This window comes from Ochotona curzoniae, unplaced genomic scaffold, assembly GCF_017591425.1.
Source record: "Ochotona curzoniae isolate NIBS_2020 unplaced genomic scaffold, NIBS_Ocur_1.0 contig_605, whole genome shotgun sequence".
Taxonomy (NCBI): Eukaryota; Metazoa; Chordata; class Mammalia; order Lagomorpha; family Ochotonidae; genus Ochotona; species Ochotona curzoniae.
In genome coordinates, this window is record NW_024466491.1 from 159,844 (window position 1) to 181,357 (window position 21,514).

Here is a 21,514-nt window from a genome sequence, read left to right on the forward strand (position 1 = left end):
GGGCGCTGGGGAGTTGGCCTGCCTTGACCCAGAGTCACCCCGAGTCCCCCATGGGGAACACACCCCACCCGCCGCCGTGGCCCCCCCCGCCACAGTCGCAGCCGCAGACTCCCATCAGCGGAGCCCGGCTGCAGTCTGGCAGACCCTGGAGGGAGCCTGGGCCCCTCCCGCTGGCAGCTGCTGCACGGGCGGTTACAGCCTCCCCAGCCCCAGCCCCGCTCCACCGTGAGCTGTGCACTGCGCTCTGGCACGCTCAGGGGGGGGGACCCTCATGGCCGACTCGGCTCTCCAACACTCCTGGCCGGCCTTTTCCAAGCTCTGGCCAAGGCGCTGGGCCTTCAAGAGAGGTAAGGGATAAGCCATGCCCCCCCCCTCCCGCCATGCCCACAGGCATGTCTGCCTTCCCTCGTGGGAGCAGGCCTGGGACCTGCACCGCCACCGTGGGGGTGCCCCCGCACAGTACATCCTGGCTTGGGGTCTCCCTCTTACCAGCTCAGCCATGGAGGGTCCTAGCAGAGGACTCAGTGGAGGGGCGGTGTGGTGATGTCCCCTTCAAGGGGCCCTCCAGGGACAGCAGCTGTAGGACCAGGGATTCAGGGTTGGCATATTCGGAGCTGTGCAGGGCGAGGGCGATTGATAATCAAGGAACTGGGCGCAAACCTCTGTCAAACAATTTACACGTAGCAGTCAGCTGGTATGACCTACCTGGAATGAGTTTATCTCTACCGGGGGGGGGGGGGGAGGGGGTTATTAACAGGGTGATCAAAGGGACCCTTTGTCCCCCTGGGCCACAGAGTGCATGGCTTTGCAAAGGGACAGCTTTGCCAAAAGAGGACACGTTGGATGGTGTCTGGAACCCCAGCAGGTGGAACAAGGGGACAGTAAGAGCAACTGGCCACAGTGTGTGACTTCCTGAGAAGGGGGGGGGAGGTCTCTTGTGTACCTGATCAGGCCCAGCTTGTCGTGGTTCGGACTCGGTAGATCCCGGCATGGTGACCCGTAGGAGCCAAGTCCGTGTTCCGGGCAGCGAGGGGTTTCTGCAAAGGAAGGGGCTGGTGTGTAGGTTCTGCGGCTCGTCTTTGATTCCTGCCGGAGGTCTGCTAAGCAGGCAGGCACAGGAGGGACCTGCAGGTGGGCGCTCAGGACGCGGACCACAGGAGTGCGGCGGAAGATCTGAAATAGCGATTCGAAGGGTCAGGTTGTTGCCCGTGACCTTGACGAGCTAAGAAGTTGGGTGACTTGCTCCATGTCACACAGCCAGCCTGGACCATGCACCAGGAAGGGACAGGGGCTGGGCAAGGCTGGTGGATCGCCTGAGTGAGGCCGCTTTGGGTGACAGATTCCGACCGGGAGAGTCCAGGGGAATCCTGCCATCAGCCAAGCCTTCCGGAACCCACCCCCCCCCACACACACACACACGCACACACACACACACACACACACACACCATCCTGGGGTTGTAAGTTACAGGCCAGCAGGTGGCGGAGGTGGCGGGTGAATGGGGGGGCTGGAATGTGCTCTTGAGAATGTCGGCGGATTTTCACACCCTTTTATGGCTGGTCTGGTGGAGGCGGAGGCTCCTGGGACCTGCCCGCAGACTGGTGGGCGCCTTCTTGGCTGCAGGTGGGAGCTGCAAGCACCCCAGAGCCCCTTTCCCTGCTCTGCCTTGGTTCCCCACCCCACACCCCAGGACAGGGTCTCTCCTACCCCTAGCTTAGGGTAGGGAAGTATGGGGAGGGAGGGGAGCAATTTGAATGGGATTTTGTTTGTTTTATTTTGCAACTTTCTTAAACTCTGTCATTGGCTTTGAGAGCCCCACGCCCCAGGAGAACTCCCTGGGGCAATGATGGGGTTCAACTTAGTGAGAGGGAGGGAGGAGGCGAAGTAGGCAAGTCCTGAGAGAGGATTGGGAGCAAGGCAGGGACTCCTCACCCATCACTTGCCCTCATCTGCCCAGGTGACCCAAACTGGCCACAGCTCATCAAACAACTCCGCATGTGTAGTTGAGTAGTACATTGGAACGAGGGGGTCCTGAGTGTCGTCTCGTTCCACTGTCCCGCCCCCACCCCCAGCTTTTCCATCTGCACCTGTCATGCCCTCAGAATGCCACCTCCTGGGTGGGGGCACATCTTACCACCTGAACAGTGTCCTATCACTTATCTACCAACTAACCACCTGACGGTCCCTTCAGCCAGCCAAGCAGACACTAACCCATCCATCCACTCACCCACCGGCTCACTCAACTATCCATCCCTACTTATTGTATGTACACTTTTAGATTCATCTATCCATCCACCCACCCATCCATCTACCTCTTGTATTTATTTACCACCCACCAATCCATCCATCCATCCACATACCCTTTCATTCGACCACCCATGCACACATACATATTCCGTTGCTTTCATTCATTCATCAATCCATCCACCTATACGCTACTCAATCCCCCAAGCATCCACTCACTCATTTATCCACCTACCCAGCTATCCACCCACCCACCCACTCACGCATCCACCCACATACCCACTTATCCAACCACCCATCGACATACACATATTCTATTACATCCTTCCATCCACCCACCAACCCACCCATACATTCCATTTGTCTCCCAACCCACCCATATATCTATACACATGTTCACCCACCCAGTCAAGTGCTTGTCCGCCCCTCAGCCACTCTTTCATCCATCCATGCACCCACAAATCTGTCTCTTCATCACCAACCTGAGGATCACCCGTTATGGCCAACGCACCTCAGCACAGGACGGTGGCAAGCCCTCGTTTTAAATCCGGAAGTCCCTGGGTTCAGATCCGTGCTCTGATTTGATGCAAGGAGATTCGGGTTGCACGCTTGGTCCCAGTCCCAGCTCTCCCTCTGTGAACTCACGGGGTCGCTATTGGTGGTGTTCTCAGAATCAGGCTGGGCCGACAGACAGGAAGTGGTCTCTGCATAGACAATTCCACTGCTTGGGGCTGCTGGGCATAAAAGTGGACTAGACACAATCCTTGCCCTCCAAGGTCGTACTCCAGGGCAGAGGTCAGCAGGGTTGGGCAGGAAGACCCCTGCAAGCCACGTGATCCCTTGTATGGGTCCTGAACTCTTGCCGTTGTAGTGGGGAAGCAGCCACGGTTGACCCACACACAAGTGGGCATGGCTGTGTGACAGCGGGGATCCGTCGACAATGCCAGGCCATGAGCCGGGTTTGGTCCGTGGTTTGCAGGTATGTGGCATCAGGGTGAGGGAGTCCATCTATAACGCCAGGATCAGGGCTCAGTATATAATATCAAGCCTACCTGAGGCTCAGTCTCCGAAAGTCTGGATTCAGAGCTGGCTGCCTCATTCAGCGCCTAGGTCAAACTCTTCCACATCAAAGCTCAACTCACCCCTGCTCTCTTCCCTTCAAAGTTTCGGGCTCACGGGATGCAACGGCTGGGGTTCCGCCTTGGATTCCGCCTTGGGTTCCTCCAGGCTGCGGATGAGGAAATCCCTGCCCCTCCACCCCCACCTCCCCGGGGAAACAGATAAAGCCCCTGCTGCCCGCACATCAGGCCCCGTTCCTGCTCAGCCTCCAGAGGACACACATCTGGCTTTTCTCTCCCCCCTGCCCGCCTGCATGTTTATATCTCGCTCGTTGCTCTGAGTCACGGATGCGTCTGACTTCAGGGGAGGGGATGGAGCACAGAGTCCTTGCAGCCGGTCGGGCCGGCAGCCACGGTCGAAATGGTGGCATTGTCAGGGTGTTGCCTGTGTATTCGCTGTGCACTGAGGCTGGCCTCCAAGCGCGTTTGTGCCGCAGAAAATGGCGCTGCTGCCTCCGTGCCGGGTGTCCCTGCCCCCCCTTTTTATTTTTTATTACAAAGTCAGATATACAGAGAGGAGGAGAGACAGAGAGGAAGATCTTCCGTCCGATGATTCACTCCCCAAGTGAGCACAACGGCCGGAGCTGAGCCAATCCGAAGCCAGGAGCCAGGAACCTCCTCCAGGTCTCCCATGCAGGTGCAGGGTCCCCAAGGTTTTGGGCCGTCCTCCACTGCTTTCCCAGGCCACAAGCAGGGAGCTGAATGGGAAGCGGAGTTGCTGGGATTAGAACCGGCGCCCGGCATGTTCAAGGCGAGGACTTTAGCCACTAGGCCACGCCGCCAGGCCCTAAAATTGACTTTCTAAGGAATGGCCATTCCATTCATCCAACTTCTTAGGGACGGGGCAGGGAGGGGTTGATATGCACATAGGTACAAGTGGAACTGTTTTCATTTACTGATTTATAAAGTGAATTTAGTTCTGCCTTGGCTATTTCCTGCTGTTGCCTGAACGTCCCAAGGACCCCAGAACTTTTGTGTTCATAATTTATTTTCAAGATGTATTTATCTGTTTGTTTCGGAAGAGTCACAAAAAGATCATCTTCTAATTCACCCCCTCAGAGGGCTAGAATGGCCAACGTTGGGCCATGGGCTTCATCTGGGGTGCCCACGTGTGCGCCAGGGGCTCAAGCACTGGAGCCATCCTCCGCTGCATTATCGGAGAGCTGGAAGGGAAGCGTTGCAGCCTGTATTCAAACCTATGCCCGTATGGGATGCTGGCATCATAGCACCCAATGGTTTTCCCAGCTACACCACAAGGCTGTCCCCATGTGACCATCCCTGTCCCCTCTCCCTTGCCCCCACGTTAGGCATCTGTACCGAGGGTTCCGCCAGGGCTCCTTGCCCACACGCTCCGGATATTTTTAGCAACGTCCCTGACTCACGAGGGAGGACTTTGCTTGGCTGACAGGGTGCTGAGCTGCACAATGGGCAGGGCCTGTCTGCCCTGTTGCTTCCAGCCCCCATTCCTGCCTCTCCTCGGGGAGTGACCACTCTCCTGGGGACCCTGCCGCTCAGTTGCTATGTGTGTCCCCACCATGTGTCTCCTCCCTGTCTGCACCCATTCCCTCAAGCCTCACTTGCAGGCACTCTCCACCTACTTACTCATCCACTCTATCAACCCACCCATCCACCCATTCACCCATCCACCCATCCATCCACCCATCCACCAACCCATCCACCCATCCATCCACCCTTCCACCAACCCCTCCTACCTATCCATCCACCCATCCAACAATCCATCCATCCACCATCCATCCATCCACCCATCCACCCAACCAACCAGCCAATCACCCACTCGCCCATTCATTCTTCCACCCATCCACCCATCCATATATCCACACCCTGTCCACGCACCCACCCACCCGCACACCCTCCTGTCCAACTATCACATCCACCCACATCTTTCTATCACCCACCCCCTTTTCCATTCTCCTATCCATCCTTCTTCCCATCCAGCCATCCACTCTTCCTTACATACTATACCCTGATCCTTCTACCCACCCATGCTCTTATCCCTCCCTCCATCATTCACCTGCCCTTACATCCCCCTATTCATCCATCCATCCATCCATCCACCATCCATCCATCCATCCACCCATCCATCCCCCTATCCATCCATCCATCCATCCATCCATCCATCCTCTTTGATTTGGGCAGTCCCTGGGGTATGTCTGGAGAGGTGATATTCGAGAGGATGTACGGGTGGAGCATTGGAGAGAGTGAGGTGGGATCTTCAGGCAAGGCAGTAGGAGAATTTGGACAGGGACATTCACAGCCAATAGAAACCAGCCAGAACAGGCAGATGCTTGAGATATCAGCAGCTGGACTGGGCCATTTAACCTGCTTCCTGCCAATGGCAGGTGGAGGGACAGCAAGGAGTGAGGGTTGACATGCAGTGCAGAGAGCAGGAGAAGAGGATGCTCAGATAGAATCTAGGCACCTGTTACTACTGCACCCCTCACCCTCCGCTTTCTGATAGAGCAGGTGCAACCAGTGCATTGCATCCATCTCCTGGGGACCATGCTGCTGGGATTGGCATGCTGGGAGGAAACGGTTCCGCAGGAAGGAGTCCTGTGGTTGATTGCTCATGTCTGCTCAAGGCACAGGACATTTAGCATGGATGTGGGCTGGAAGATCACGGAGGTGTTGCCATCACAGCTGTCCATCTCTGTCTCTGCTTGCCATCCTGGCATTCCATACGAGACACCCATTGACTTCCCAGCTGTTCAACCTCTTTTTTTTTTAATTTATTATTATTACTGTTCTAATTATGATTCATTTATTTAAAGGTCAGAGTTAGAGAGGGGGACAGAGAGATCTTCCATCTGTCGGTTCACGCTCCAGATGGCCGGAGCAGCGTCCGGAGCTGGGCTGGCCAAAAGCCAGGAGCACCATCCAGGTCTCCCACATGGGTGCAGGGTCCCAAATGCCTTGGGCCATCCTCTATGGCTTTCCCAGATGTATTAGCTGGGAAATGAATCAGAAGTGGAGCAGCCAGACTTTCCCTGGCATCTTTATGTGATGCCAGCGATGCAAGGTGGTAGCATCGTGCCAGCTCCTGCTCTGACTCTGTCCCAGCTCCCAGCTAGGACAGCTGGAAAGGCAACAGGTGGTGAAGGGCTTGCTTGGGCCTCTGAACCTACATGGGAGACCTGGATGATGCTAGAGGCGTCTAGCTTTGGCTTGGCCCCCCAACCCAGCCATTGATAGCCTAAGACCTCACCGCCCCAATTTACAGATGGGAGGATCGGGGCCCCCAGCAAGCAGCAGGTGCAGAGGTCAGCTTCCAACTTTAGCCTGGACTCCTTGTCCCTGCTTTCCCCCACAGGCTCCGAGCCCAAGCCGTGTACCTGCGACCCTGTAGCATCCACCTCGGCCGCCAAGAGCAGCGGTGCCCGCCGTGGGTCTGGCCCAGAGTTCTTCTTTGCCATGGAAGACCAACAGGCAGGTGTCTGAGTGTGAGCTGAATGGGCGGGAGTTTGTGAGAGCCCGGGCAGCAGGTGCCTCTGTCTTTATTTTATATATATAAGATTCATTTATTTTTATTGCAAAGGCAGATATACAGAGAGGAGGAGAGACAGAGAGGAAGATCTTCCATCTGATGATTTACTCCCCAAGTGAGCGCAACGGCCGATGCTATGCTGATCCGAAGCCAGGAGCTTCTTCTGGGTCTCCCACACGCAGGTGCAGGGTCCCAAGGCTTTGGACTGTCCTCCACTGCTTTCCCAGGCCACAAGCAGGGAGCTGGATGGGAAGCGGAGTTGCTGGGATTAAAACCAGCACCAATATGGGATCCCGGGCGTGTGCAAGGCAAGGACTTTAACCACTACGCTATCATGCCGGGCCCGTGCCCCTGTCTTCACCCACATGGTTCAATGGGCTTTTGTGTGCACCGTGAGCTCCAGGAAGTTGTGGGAAGAGCTGGATGGGAAGGATGGGAAGATGGGAAGTTGCTCTATAGACAAGGGCTTTGGAGAACTCTCTGGAATGGAAAGAGAGTGGGAAGGAGGGGGTGGATGAGTAGATGGATGGATGAGTGGGTGGGTGAGTGGGTGAGTGGGTGAGTGGGTGAGTGGGAGGAAAGAAAAAAGAGAAGCAGGGTTGGAGGGGGGAGGATGGCATGGTGGCATAGTAGGCTAAGCATATGCCTGCAGCGCCAGCATCTCCTGTAGGTGCCAGGATCAAGTCCCAACTGTTCCGCTTCCCATCCAGCTCCCTGCTTGTGGCCTGGGAAAGCAGTGGAGGACGACCCAAAGCCTTGGGACCCTGCACCCGCATGGGAGACCCAGAAGAAGCTCCTGGCTTCAGATCAGCACAGCTCCAGGCGTTGTGGCCGCTTGGGGAATGAACCAGAGGGACCGGAAAAGCACCTGTAGGGCATCCTTGCCCTGTGCCCTCCACACCTGTTCTAGGCCCCTATCTCAGGAGGCGAGGCCCCAGGGCTGCAGCCTGGCAGGGCTACGATGGGCTTCTCCTAGGCCTGGGGGCTGTTGCCAGGGGCAGAAACATCCCCCAGGGCTGTCAGAGGTTGGTGACAAGGACAGCCGTTGTATCCCGGCCAAGTGAGGGTTAGCCCTAAGCAGGACTGAGTGCCCAAAGCCAGCCCCAACTCCTACAAACCAGAACTGAGACGACAACCTTGACCGAGCTGCCCATCAGACCACCTGCCCTGCCTTGTTTCCCCTCTGGAGACATTTGAGAGAGAGAGATTATCTTTCATCCACTGTTTCACTCCCCCAATGACCACACTGACCAGAGCTGAGCTGATCCAAAGCCAGGAGCCAGGAGCCTCTTCCCGGTCACCCAAGGACTTGGGGCCATGCTCCACTGCTTTTCCAGACCACAAACAGGGAGCCTGATGGGAAGTGGAGCAGCCGGGACTTGAACCAGTGCCCCTACGGGATGTTGGCGCCACGGGGTGTTGGATTAGCCTGCTGAGCCACAGCACCAGCCCCAAGGGCGGGATCTTTTACTTGGTGGGGGAGGGCAGATCATGTTAGAGCCTTTTGGGGGGGTTTCAGGGTGGCGGATGTGTAACCTATATCCGCTGGCTGTTTTGCCCGCTGGTTTACCTGTTGATTTCAATGTTGCAAAGTTCTAACCAGGTCTGACGCAGGCAGAGGGGTGGTTAAGCAATGCTTGCAAAGGCCCACCCCTGGGGCCTCCTCGGGGAGAGGTCTCCTCCTTTGCCCCTTTCCCCCTCAGCGTCCCTGCCTGTGGGACAGCTGGCTCCCCCACCCTCCATCCCTGCGGGGGCCCTGGCTCAAGCTCTCACCTCCCGCCTGGGAGAAAGGAGGAGGTGAGGCCCAGCCAAGAGGCTGCCCCGGAGTGTTTATCTTTGCACTGGAAGATCCAAGCCAGAGACAGCAGGAACCCTTGCGCGGGTAGCCGGGTCCACACAGACAGGAGGCCCTGCAGGCTCCAGGGATGTGGGAAGAGAGCAAAGCCAGGGGGCAGAGGGGAGGAGCTGAAAGAAACCTCTGCGTTGCTCGGTGGCCAGGCACAGGAAGGACCGCAGCCGGCTGGAATGCTGGGAGGCGGTGTGCGTCCTAAGCATCCCGCGTTAGGTGATGGCGGTGTGTGTCCTGAGCGTCCCGCGTTAGGTGATGGCGGTGTGCGTCCTAAGCATCCCGCGTTAGGTGATGGCGGTGTGCGTCCTGAGCATCCCGCGTTAGGTGATGGCGGTGTGCGTCCTAAGCATCCCGCGTTAGGTGATGGCGGTGTGCGTCCCCAGCGTCCCGCGTTAGGTGACCACCGTGTGTGTCCTGAGCGTCCCGCGTTAGGTATTCACGGGAGAACAGAAGGGCCGGTGGAGGACAAGGTGAGCAAGGCTGGGACGAAGGGGACCGCACGCCAAGCCTCACAGCCCCGCCCGGCTGCACCTGTCTATTTCCTCCGCAGCCCCCCATCAGCCAAACCCCAGGCTGACCCAGCTATGTAAAAAAAAAAAAATAAATTTTAATCTCAGACTAGAAATTGCCACCAGGCCAGAGCACTCCCTGGTTTGTTTTGTTTTGTTTTGTTCCAGGGGACCACAGTGAGATGCCAGGAGGGGTGGTGGAGGGGAGCGCCGCAAGGAAAAAGGGGTTATGGGGGGTCCAGGCCAAGGAAGGGTCGCCTCCCCTTCTTGCAGGGGCAGCACTCGGCAGGAAATGGGGGAGGCACGTGCGTGTACCTTATGTGGCTATTATAGCATGTGTGTGACACATGTCCGTGCGTGTGCACACGGACCCTGTAGGATGTTCGGTGAGCATCCGTTTGCGTGCGCATGTCTGTGCGTGTCGGTTCGCGCGTGCACACACGGACCCTGTAGGATGCGTCCTGTGTGTGCATGTGTGTGTCTGTGTGTAGACTGCTCCTGTGTGCTTCTGCAGGTATGGCTGTATGCTGCGTACACGTGTGTGTGTGTGTCCATGTACTTAGGCATGTGTGTGTTTGCTGTTTATAACAGCATCCGATTTTTTTTTTAAAGGGAGGGATGGGAATTTATGGATTACAGAGCTCTTTTATTTTTTTTAAAGATTGATTTATTTTATTGCCAAGTCAGATATACAGAGGGGAGGAAAGACAGAGAGGAAGACCTTTCATTTGGCAAGAGCTGGAGCTGAGCCGATCTGAAGCCAAGAACCCGGAGCCTCTTCCGGGTCTCCCACGCGGGTGCAGGGTCCCAAGGCTTCGGGCCGTCCTCGACTGCTTTCCCAGGCCACGAGCAGGGAGCTGGATGGGAAGCAGGGCTGCTGGGATTAGAACCGGTGCTCTTATGGGATCCTGGCGCATGCAGGGCAAGGAATTCAGCTGCTAGGCTATCCAACAGAGCTCAGCAGCAGGCGTTGTCACATGCGCATCTGGGAGGGGATTTGAGGTGTTTACACCTCAACAGCAAGAGGGGGGGTCTGCTAATACACAACTTGTTGGTCTGTCGGGTTCCTTTCCTCCGTCTGGTAATTGCTGTTGCCCTGCCAAGCGCCTCTCTCAGATGTGTTTAGACCGGAGGACTAGGGAGTTTCCTGTCCATCCATTTCCATATTAACTGCTCCTGGGGCCTTCCAGGAGGAATTGCAACTAGCTCTGGCTCCACGCTGACAAAAATCCACATGTTGAGCCCGCGGGACAACGTAGCAGTTAAAGTCCTCACCTTGCACACCCGGGATCCCATATGGGCGCTGGTTCTAATCCCAACAGCCTAGTTTCCCATCCAGCTCCCTGCCTGTGGCCTGGGAAAGCATTGGAGGACGGCCCAAAGCCTTAGGACCCTGCACCTGCATGGGAGACCCAGAAGAGGAAGCTCCCGGCTCCTGGCTTCAGATCGGCGCAGCACCAGCTGTTGCGGTCCCTCGGGGGAGTGAATCATTGGATGGAAAATCTTCCTCTCCATCTCTCCTCCTCTCTGTAGATCTGACTTGGCAATAAAAAAAAAAATCTTTAAAAAAAAAAGACCCCCCCCCCAAAAAAAAGACTCACAATGTCCTTGCACATGTGTCTACCTGCACATGTGTTTCCATGTATTTACGCATTATGTGTTTATGGGAATGTGTGTATGGTGTGCGTGCTTGTATGTGTTTGTGCACCGTATATTTATACACAAACATGCTCTGTGTGTGTGTGTGTGTGTGTGTGTGAGCGCGCGTGCGAGCTCTGCCGGGCTCCCACGTGGATGCAGGGTCCCAAGCCCTTGCGCCATCCTCCAACTGCTTTCTCAGGCACATGAGCCATGAGCTGGATGGGAACTGGAGCAGCCGAGACTCGAACCGTGAGATGCCGCGGTGCAGTTGGTGTTTCAACTCACTGCCGTCATAGCGCTGGCAGAATTCAGGGCAGGAGCCAGGGACTCTGCCTCTTCAGGGACCTGGACAGGAGACATGCAGGGAGCGGACACACCACACTGCCCACTTTGCCTCTCTGTCCGTTTGCATCCCATTCCTGTGGAACAAGCTGCAGGGTCAGGGTGGGGACAGGGAGGCAGCCTCCAGGGCGGGGGAGAGGAAGAGAGAGACGGACAGAGGATGCCCACGAGGGAGAGGAGAGAGAGAGAGAGAGATGGCATGAATGTTGCAGTTCAGTGTGGTGCCAACCTGGGTATTGGAGCGAGCGCGCCCTCTGGTGGATGGAAGGAGGAGGCATGACTTTTGGGGTGCTTGGTGTAGCTGTTGTCTTGGGCACCTGTGGGTCCCTGGGGTGTAACAGGCTGGCCGGAGCCCACATGGCCTCTGGGGTGGAAGATGAAGCTGCAGGGACGCCTAGGGTAGCAGGTGACCAGCCTTGGAGGATTTAAGACTCTGCTGTGGCTTCTGTGTGCTGGGTACCGAAAGATATTATTAGAAGCGCTTGGCAAAGTCAGGTACTCTGGGGTATTAGGAGCAGGTAGGCAGGACATAGTCCAGGCTGAACTCCATCATCAAAGGCCCAGGAGTGCCCCCCTACCGTGACACAAGCAGATGTTTCCACACCTGACTTCAAGAGGCGAGAGGCTCTCCGGAGGCAGGTGGGCTCGGACGAGTGTGTACAGCGACCTCAGGCTGTGTGTGTGTGTGTGTGTGTGTGTGTGAGAGAGAGAGAGAGAGAGAGAGAGAGAGAGAGAGGCGTACAGGTGTTCTTCAGACAGCTGATGGAGAATGGGATGAAGAGGGGCCAGCACGATGGCTCAATTGGCTAATCCACCCTTTGCAAGTGCTGGCATCCCATAGGGATGCTGGTTCTAATCCCAGCTGCCCTGCTTCCCATCCAGCTCCCTGCTTTGTGGCCTGGGAAAGCAGTGGAGGACGGCCCAAAGCCTTGGGACCCTGCACCCGCGTGGGAGACCTGGAAGAGGCTCCTGGCTCCTGGCTTCAGATTGGCTCAGCTCCAGCCACTGTGGCCGGAGTGGGAGTGAACCAGCCGATGGAAGATCTTTCTGTCTCTCCTTCTCTCTGTAGATCTGCTTTGCCAATAAAAAAATGTATACATTTTTTTTTTAAAGAAATAGATGTGGGGCCCTGTGGCATGGCCTAGCAGCTAACGTCCTTGCCTTGAACGCGCCAGGATCCCATATGGACCCTGGTTCTAATCCCGGCTGCTCCACTTCCCATCCAGCTCCCTGCTTGTGGCCCGGGAAAGCAATCGAGGACGGCCCAAAGCCTTGGGACCCTGCACGCACATGGGAGACCTGGAGGAGGTTCCTGGCTCCTGGCTTCGGATGCGCTCACTTGGGGAGTGAATCATCGGATGGAAGATCTTCCTCTCTGTCTCTCCTCCTCTCTGTCGATCTGACTTTGTGACAAAAATAAAATAAATCTTAAAAAGAGAGAGAGAGAAGAGAGAGATGAGTGAGCCAGAGTTGGCCTTTGTATACTGCCCAGAGTGGACACGTGTGTGTGTGCAAGCTGTCACTCTGTACACGTGAGCGGATTGGGTAGCTGAGCGCGTGATAATATTATGTACTTGTGCACCTGCGAGACTCGTTGCCGATCATCAAGATGTGAAGTGTGAGTCCCATTGCGTACATCAAGTCGTCACATTATGTACGTGTCTGCATATATATGCACATTTCTCTTTTTTATGATTCCTTTGACTTGGAAAAGCAGGTTTGCAAAGAGGAGAGAAGAGAGGACTCGAACCGGCGCCCCTGGGGATGCCGGTGCTGCCGACGGAGGTTTAGCCTGCGAACACCTCCATGCCTTTCCCAAGCCAATGTCGCCTTCCTCTTCTGCGTTACAGAAGGGTGGTTTTCCGGATGGGCTGGACGAGAGCACGGAGGACCTCAGCCTGGACTGGGAGGCCCTGCAGGGCAGTGTGTATCTGCAAGATCTGGGCGTGGAGCCCTCCTTCCGTGGCCAGCCTGGGGGCACCCGGGGCAGCAGCCTGCCATGCCAAGAAGCCGCACACAGAGACTCGTTCTTGTCCAGTTCGGCGGGAGCCCAGAACCTGTCCAAGAGGCGCAGCTGGGAGAGGTCACGCAGCTGCTCTGAGAGCTGGCAGAGGTTAGCTGCCACCCCCCCCACCTCCCTGCGCTCCTTACCTGCCCCCACCCACCCCCAGCATAGCCACAGGGTCTAGGACACACAGCGGCATCTCGGTTCCTGCCTGGGCTGGTCCTAGTGTCATTGCTGTGACTGGAGGTGTCCCCGCCCCGCCCCATCAGCTCCCCAGAGTCCCCTCTTCCGTTTGTGGCAAAAGGGACAGCTCTGCCATGCAAACCCAGTTTCTAAGATTGCATCGGGTTCTCCCCTGGAGACCTGGCAGTCTGATGCTGCCCCGTGGCCACCCTGGAGGTGGGCACAGAGGCAGGCCACCAACCCACTGAGATTTCAGCTCTATCTCTCCTCCCGCCAGGCACAACTTTGAAGCCTCGGCTACGGGTACAGGGCCCTGCCTGCCCCGGACGCTGGCCAGCTGCACCCTGAACCTGTCCCAGGAGGAGCTGAAGACATGGACCCAGGGCTGCCTGGCAGGTGGCAGGACCCCCACCGAGCAGTCACACAAAGTAGGTACACCCGCTGTTGCCTCCCCCCTTCCCCCACTGACCCCGCCAAGGACTTCTCACCTCTCCGGCTGTCTTTCTTCCTTTCAAGCAAAATAAGAATAGATAACACTTGTTCATTTAAAAAAAAATAATAACTAGACCTCCAGCAGGAGCAAGGCCTGTCTGAGCATCCTGTGTTGTAGCATGGCAGGTGAAGCCTCTGCCTGTGACACAGGCATCCCACAGGAGCACCGGGTGGGGTTTCCGATGCTTTTCTTTGAATCTGGCAGGCAGCAGGGATGGGCCAAGTGCTACTGAAGTGGCAGACCCAGCGGGAGTTCCTGCCTCCTGGCTATAAACTAGCCCAGCCACGTGGGGAAGGAAGCAGTGGTTAGAAGCTCTTTCTAATGCTATATCTCCATCTCTCTCACTCTGTGTCTCCTTCACACAATGGTGGTTTTCAAATAATTTTTGAATAGGGTATGGAAACCCTATTTCGACCACAGCAACTCACCCCAGGCCCGTGGGTTCTCCACTGTAACTGCCACCCATGTGGGCTAGGGAGAGGTTTGGGAGAGCAGACGGGAGCTCCAGCCAGGCTTAGGGGCAACGTCTGCCCACCGCGAGGAGGAAGCTGTGTGAGTGGCTGGGGTCTGCAGCTGGGGCGGGAGTGAGATCCCTGCCCACAGCTGGGCAGATAGGTGCTCCAGGCTGTGGACACCTGGCCATGACCGTGACCCTCAGGGAAACGCTTTGAGACCCAGAGCTCCTGCGGAAGGGATTGGCCAGCCTGTGGCTGAGGTTGGAGGAAGTATGCGTGTGTCCCCCCTCCAGGTTGCGCGGGCGCAACCCTGGCTATGACTCCAGTAAGGCTGGGCAGACCCTCCCGCTGGGCTGACCAACACGCTTGCTCCCTACAGGAACGCGCCAGCCCCGAAAAAAGAGAGAGGTCCAGATCCGTGCCGGAATCCAGCGACAAAGATATCCGCTCCCTGGATGTGGCTCCAGGCCTGGGAGAAGATGCTAGACCTGTGCAAGGTGACCTTATCTAATAATAAGAAGAAATAATAAACCTCCAGGGGATGGAGCAGGGGGCGGGGTGGGCGGGGCAGGGGCGTGGTGAGGGAGGGAGAAGGGAGGGGGAGGGCTGGAGCAGGGATGGGCCCACAGGAGGCAGGAGAGGCTCCTGTGAGCTACTCCCCCAACATACAAAACCTTCTAGAAGGAACAGGGGATGGGGGGAGACGGGGGACTGGTGGAAGAGACGCGAGGCTGGAAGCCCAGGTGACCATCCCCTTGCACTGACCTTTCCCTAGCCCGATTCTGTCTTCTTCCCCCCCTACCCCCATGGGTGTCCCTCCCCTCTACTTGTTAAGCCCTGAAACTGGACTTTGCAAGCCTTTGATGAGGCGGCTCACCTGTTCTGGAGGTACCAAGTCCGTGTGAGGACACTCTTTGGGGCAGGGTCCTGAGGGGCCTGCCTGTCTGTCCCCGCCCCCCCGCCCCCAGCGCCCTCCCCTGCATTATGCAGAGACTGCACCCCCCAGGGACCCAGTCTCACCTGTCTCCATCTCATCCCATCACCTGTTCACTTCCTCAGTTTCTCAATGCCACACACACCCGCACCTTTGGCGACGAAACTCCAACAGGGACTCGCAGGATCAGCAGTATGTTGGTTAGGAAGTTTGGGACCCCCATGTGCCGTAGCTTAGTATCTGGGTTCAAGTTCTGGCCCTGCTCCCCATTCCAACTCCCTGCCCGTGTGCACCAATGGCTGCAGTAGGTGACAGCCCAAGTACTTGAATCCCTGCCATTCGTGTGGGAGACCCGGATGGAGTTCCTGGCTCCTGGTCCAGCTCCAAATGTTGCAACATTTGAGGATTCAATGAGCAGGTGTAGCAATCTCTGTCTCTTTCAAATTTTTTTTTTTATAAAGACGTGTTTGTTTTTATTGGTAAGGCAGGTCAAATGCACAGAGAGAAGGAGAGACAAAGATTTTTCTGTCTGTTGGTTCATTCCCTAAGTGACCATAACAGCTGGAGCTGAGCCGATCTGAGGCCAGGAACCAGGAGCTTCTTCCGGGTCTCCCAGGCGGGTGCAGGGTCCCAAGGCTTTGGGCCGTCCTCCACTGCTTTCCCAGGCCACAGGCAGGGAGCTGGATGGGAAGTGGAGCAGCCGGGATGTGAACCGGCGACCCTATGGGATGCCAGCACTTGCAAAGGGAGGATTAGTCCATTGAGCCATTTTGCCATCCTCCAAATAGTCTGTCATATGTATATATAATCTAGACTCAGCTCTGCCGCTCTCCGCAGCATCGCTGAACCTCCCAGATCTGTTCCAGGGAAAGGGCGGGAGGAAGCATGAATGACCGTAGGGGCTGCTTGGGAGAGCTTGCTGGGCCTCTGTCCCCGGGGGGGCTGGCTGTTCCTGTCCTACCCTGCCCCGTCTCTCTGGGTGGCATCCGGTGCTGCAGGGCGCAGGGTGGGCAGGTACAAGACGGCTCCCTTCAGCCCCGTGCGCCCTCGGGTGCCGTCTGCTTCCAGGTCTGGAAGCGCCAATGCTGGACTGTGTGGAGAAGGACCACGTAGAGCCGCATCACGTGTGAGTGGGGCCGGGGGGCTGGTGAAGCCAAGGGGAGCAGAGGTGCAGGGTCACAGGCTGCAAGTGGCTTTGGGCCCAACCCCCGCCCCGCCCTGTCAGTTTTGTGTAATCATGGAGCCACTCCCGGGAGAGATTACCAGAAGGGGTTTCAACATGGCCTCTGGGGACAGTTGCGTGTCAGGCTCCCCTGAGGCCTGGCTGGGCTGTCTGACCCCTTCTCTGGCATCCGGCAGGTTGATGGTCCAGGAGGTCCTTCATGAGCTTCGCCAGTACCATGGGTAAGCGGGCAGGGGCCAGGGCCGAGGCGGCCAACGTGGGGGACAGGTATGGGAGTGGGCAGAGATGGAAAACAGCTCTGAGAGTTGACCGGTGTAAAGGGGCCGGTGTAAGCGTGTGTAGAGAGGGCCAGCTTGGTGGTGCAGTGCGTTAAACCGCCCACTGTGACGCCAGCATCCTCTAAGGGGTGCAGGTTCGAGTCCCGGCTGCTCCACTTCAAATCCAGCTCCCTGCTAACGCACTTGGGGAAACGGTAGAAAATGGCCCAAGCGACCCCTGCATCCACAGAGGAGGAAGAGAGAATTCCAAGCTTCTGGCTTCCAGCTGGTCCATGCCCCAGGATTGCAGCCATTTAGGGAATGACTCAGATAATGGAAGATCTCCCTCCATAAATCTGACCTACCTTTGCAATAAAAATAAATACCTTTTTTTAAGACGTATTAATTTTTATTGCAAAGTCAGATATAGAGAGGAAGGAGAGACAGAGAGGAAGATCTTCCATCCGATGATTCACTCCCCAAGTAACCGCAACGGCCGGTGCTGCGCTGATCTGAAGCCAGGAGCCAGGAACTTCTTCTTCTGGGTCTCCCACACAGGTGCAGGGTCCCAAGGCTTTGGACCGTCCTCCACTGCTTTCCCAGGCCACAAGCAGGGAGCTGGATGGGAAGTGGAGCAGCCGGGATTAGAACTGGTGGCCATGTGGGGTCCCGGTGCTTTCAAGGCGAGGACTTTAGCTGCTAGGCCACCATGCCGGGCCCAATAAATACATCTTTAAAAAAAAAAAAAGTGGACAGATAAAGGAATGGAGAGGAGTGGCCGGTGTAAAAACGGGCATGGATGTGTCCGAGTAGAGGACAGCACAGATCCAGGAGACAGAAGGTGGGGCGAAGGAAAGACGCCGCGGAAAAAACGGGTGGGGGGGAACGCAAGCGCTGGGGGGCTGGGAAAGGACAGATGAGAGAGACCAGTGAAGATGATAAATGTGGTGGCAGGGGTGGGAGTGTCACGGGAAGGCAGAGAGCAGGTGGGACGAGAGGCGCCAGATGCCACAAGCCCAGGGGACAGCTGGGCCCCTGGAAGAGGTGTGTGTACCCTGCCCCGGTTCCTGCGGGTCCCTAGGAGATCTTCCTGCAACCAAGCTGAGTTTGTTTAGCCGAGAGGGGTCGCTACAGCCCCCAGGGGAGGAGGGGAGAGAGAGAGAGAGAGAGAGAGAGAGAGAGAGGTGTGGGATGCTCTCAACCACTGCACTGGTCCTTTGCAGAGGCCCTAGCGAGGCAGGAGGAGAGGACGCTGGGATAGGAAGGTTCTGGATGCTCAAGGCTGTCCTCTCTGTCCCCCACAGGGCCCGGCAGGGGGTGCGCCTGTCTGCCAGTCCGGAAGGAGCCCACTCGAGCCTCACATGGTTTGAGTTCCTGTCGGAGTGAGTGCAAAGGGGCAGCCGCAGGTGGGGACTGGGCGGGAGCTGACATCTGGGAGGGGAGGTCCTCCCCGTGTCCACACTTGCCTGAGACAAGGGTTGGGGCTGGTAGGGAGGAGGGACATCCTAAGAGGAGCAGAGGAAAGACTTCCTGGGGGAGCTGGCCAGCCCCAGCTGGGTTCTGAAGGCAGGGCAGGAGTTTGTGGTCCCAGGGCAGTTTATAAAGAGGCAGGCTTGTACTCCGGAGGAGGCAAGGCCCACACACCTGCATCTCACCGTGGAGAAGCTGTGTCTGCTTCCGGTTCTGAATCTGCTCACGCATGCCGTGGGAGGCAGCAATGACCCTCAGCACCTGGACTCCTGCCGCCTGAGTGGGAGTTGCTTGAGACCCAGGGCACGGGCCTGGCGCGGTAGCCTAGCGGCTAAAATCCTCGCCTTGCGTGTGCCAGGATCCCTTATAAGCGCTGGTTCTAATCCCGGCAGCCCCGCTTCTGGGTTTTAACACCCCCCCACATTCTGCTTTCCCAGGCCACAAGCTGAGAGCTGGATGGGAAGCGGGGTTGATTTTTTTTTTCTCAGACGCCACAATGGCCGAAAGGGCTGGGTCCGGCCAAAGCCAGGAGCCAAGAGCTCCAACCGGGTCTCCCACATGGAGGGGCAGGGACCCAAGCCGTTGCTACTTTCCCATGACCGTGAGCGGGGAGCTGGATCACAAACAGAGAAGCCGGGCCTCCAACCAGCATCTCCTATTTGGAATACTGGGGGTTGCCAACGGTGACTTAACCCACAACATCGCAACGCTAGCCCTGAAATATTATTATCGTTTCATTCCATTTCTCCATCAAAAGGATGGTCCCATACCGAGTGGAGGGACGTGTGTTAGGAATCTTGGTTGTGGGGGAAGGATTTGACTGTTCACTCCCAGGAGTGGGGAGACATCGGGGCGTAGGAGAGAAAAATGGGCATGAGATTGAAAACCCACTTAGGGGAACCGGGGATGTCAAGGCTAAGGAGGAAACAGATGCGGCCACCAGAGAGAGAATTTCTAAGCCAGGCCAGTCCTGTCGAGGGCCCACCAGCCCAGGGTCCGTTGGACGTTGGTGGAATGAATGAATGAGAGGTAAGCAGGATTAGAAGGGCACCCGAGGGAGACGGGCGGGCGGGCTGCAGGTATAAGTCAAGCCACAGGGTTATCTAATCTCATCAGGGCCCCCCCCCCCCGCATCCTCCCCCTTGAGCTGTTCACCCCTTCCCCTTTTCCTGCCCCCTCCCCGCCCCCCCAGGAGCGAGGATAGCCCCAACAAGAACGAGAAGAATGACAGGGGTACCAAAGTGAAACGCAGCCTGAGCTCACTGCGCAGCCGAGTCACCAGACAGAAGGAGAAGGTGGGCGAAGGGGGAGCTGGAAGAGGGGCTCGGCAGGGAGTGAGGTTCCCTCCATCTTCCCCAGAGATGTCCCCCACCCCTCCAACCCAACACCAGCACCACCATCTCCCACCCCGGGGGGGGGGGGGCAGTGCAGAAAAAAAGGCATCCTGACACCCAGCTCTGCCACAACACAGGGTAAGAGCATGGTGCCACCAAAGGACAAAAGCCAGGACGGCAGCCGGGAGAGGCGCGAGTGTGTCAGCGGGCACCAATTGGTGCCAGGGACCTTCCTGAGCCACTCGAGCTGCCCACTGTGCGGCAAGCCCTTCCTGGGCTCTGGTGAGTCCCCAGCGGTCGCTGCCTGCTGCTTGCTTGTCTTGGTCCCATGGCACCCTCTTGCGAACATCACCCATCATCCGGGGCTGGAGCAGGTAACAGGTGCACGAGGCTCTGCTCTCACAGTCTGGTAGCTGCTTCACCTGGGAAGTTGCCCTGGTTGACAAGGGGGCAGGGAGGAAGGTGGCAAGGATTCCTGGGCAGGAAAAGGTCCTAGGGTTGAGACATCCCGGAGTACACAGGGGACAGGTCACCACTGGGGCTCAGAATCCTGCATTCCGTCTTTGGAAGCATTGTGGGGGAGCAGACGGTGCTGGCGATCATGGGTCGGCAAGACTGGCACCTCGGGGAGCAAGCGTTGCAACTGTGAGCCTGTGGGTGCACTACCTGGAGCCACTGGCACCAGGATGTTGGCATTTCTGCAGGGAGCGGGGAGGGAGCAGATGCAAATAGCAGGTGGTCGTCAGTCATGGTGGATCCTAACAAAGTGAGACTTTAATATGCAGACATATGTACGTATATGTAAGTATATATAAAACCTGCAAGCATAATTTGTGATGCATGCGCAATTCACGCTTCAAGCTCTTTAACAAGTACAGCTTTGCTTTGTTGGCGGACAGCCACACCTGCTCATGAGAGTTTGAGGAAAAAGTGAAATGAAAAGAAAACTTTAAGGGCTGATGCTGTGGCGTAGCATGCTAAGCCTCCACCTGCAAGTGCCAGGATCCCCAGCGGGCATCCGTTCTTGTCTCGGCTGCTCCACTTCCCATCCAGCTCCCTGCCTGTGGCCCGGGAAAGCAGTGGAGGACGACCCGAAGCCTTAGGACCCTGCACCTGCGTGGGAGACCCAGAAGAGGCTCCTGGCTTCAGATCGGCTCAGCTCCAGGCTGTTGTGGCCACTTGAGGAGTAAACCAGTGGATGGAAGATCTTTCTCTGTCTGTCCTCTCTGCAAATCTGCCTTTCCCATGAAAATAAGTCCTTTAAAAAATAGGACAAAGGAGGAGCCTGGCGCACACGGTCAACGGCAGCTTAAGCGAACCTCACGGTATCATGGCCAGGGGGAGGCAGTAGCAGCTCTGCCACGAGGGCACCTGCGTGCCACCCCCCACAGCCCGCACAGGCTCCACCCCGGGTGTTCAGAACCACACACCACCCTCTGTCTGCTGCAGGAAATGGGCTGGCACTTAAGTTACCCTGACGGAGAAGGAGTCAGGCGCCAGGGCCAGGCTGTGGTACCTTCCCCACGCACCGTCCCCATTGCCGTGACCTTGACCCCTCGGGGTCTGACTCCATTGTCTTCCCTGCGCTCAGCCCGCCAGGACTCCAGACCCCACACTCCCTGGGGGCGAGGCCTGACCACCCCCCGGAAGCCCCCTTTCTGCCAGCTTTCATCTCTCACCCTTCACACCAGGCCCAGGTGCACCTGCCACAAGAAGCCAGCATGAGGCTGGTCAGGATCTGTGGGCCAGCCACTGTCATCCCAGAACCTGAAGGGCATTTGTCATCGTCTAGAGAGGGCATGCCACCGCGATCAGAGGTCTCATTCAATATCCTCCACCTTACACCATACAGCACTAGCCCCCGATTGTGGAGTGTGCCAGGTTTTAAGGACATCTGTGTTTCCTTAGGTCCTAGCAGGTCCCAGCCCCACCGTCAACAGAATGATTGGCAGTCTCCTTTTTGTTTTTTCATAATTATTTTCATTTGAAAGGCAG

The 21,514-nt window shown here is 57.0% G+C and overlaps 1 protein-coding gene across 1 annotated transcript in view; it reads left to right on the plus strand.

Annotated features, from left to right (window-relative positions):
- The window catches only part of ARHGEF18 (Rho/Rac guanine nucleotide exchange factor 18), a 59,821-nt gene that overhangs the window by 3,834 nt on the left and 34,473 nt on the right, over positions 1-21,514 (plus strand). The window contains exons 2-10 of the mRNA XM_040990356.1: positions 6,691-6,806; positions 13,056-13,318; positions 13,671-13,821; positions 14,721-14,838; positions 16,344-16,401; positions 16,635-16,679; positions 18,020-18,097; positions 19,378-19,480; positions 19,657-19,801. Coding sequence (XP_040846290.1) covers positions 6,792-6,806; positions 13,056-13,318; positions 13,671-13,821; positions 14,721-14,838; positions 16,344-16,401; positions 16,635-16,679; positions 18,020-18,097; positions 19,378-19,480; positions 19,657-19,801 — 976 coding nt within the window. The 5' untranslated portion in view covers positions 6,691-6,791. The remainder of the gene's footprint in view (positions 1-6,690; positions 6,807-13,055; positions 13,319-13,670; positions 13,822-14,720; positions 14,839-16,343; positions 16,402-16,634; positions 16,680-18,019; positions 18,098-19,377; positions 19,481-19,656; positions 19,802-21,514) is intronic.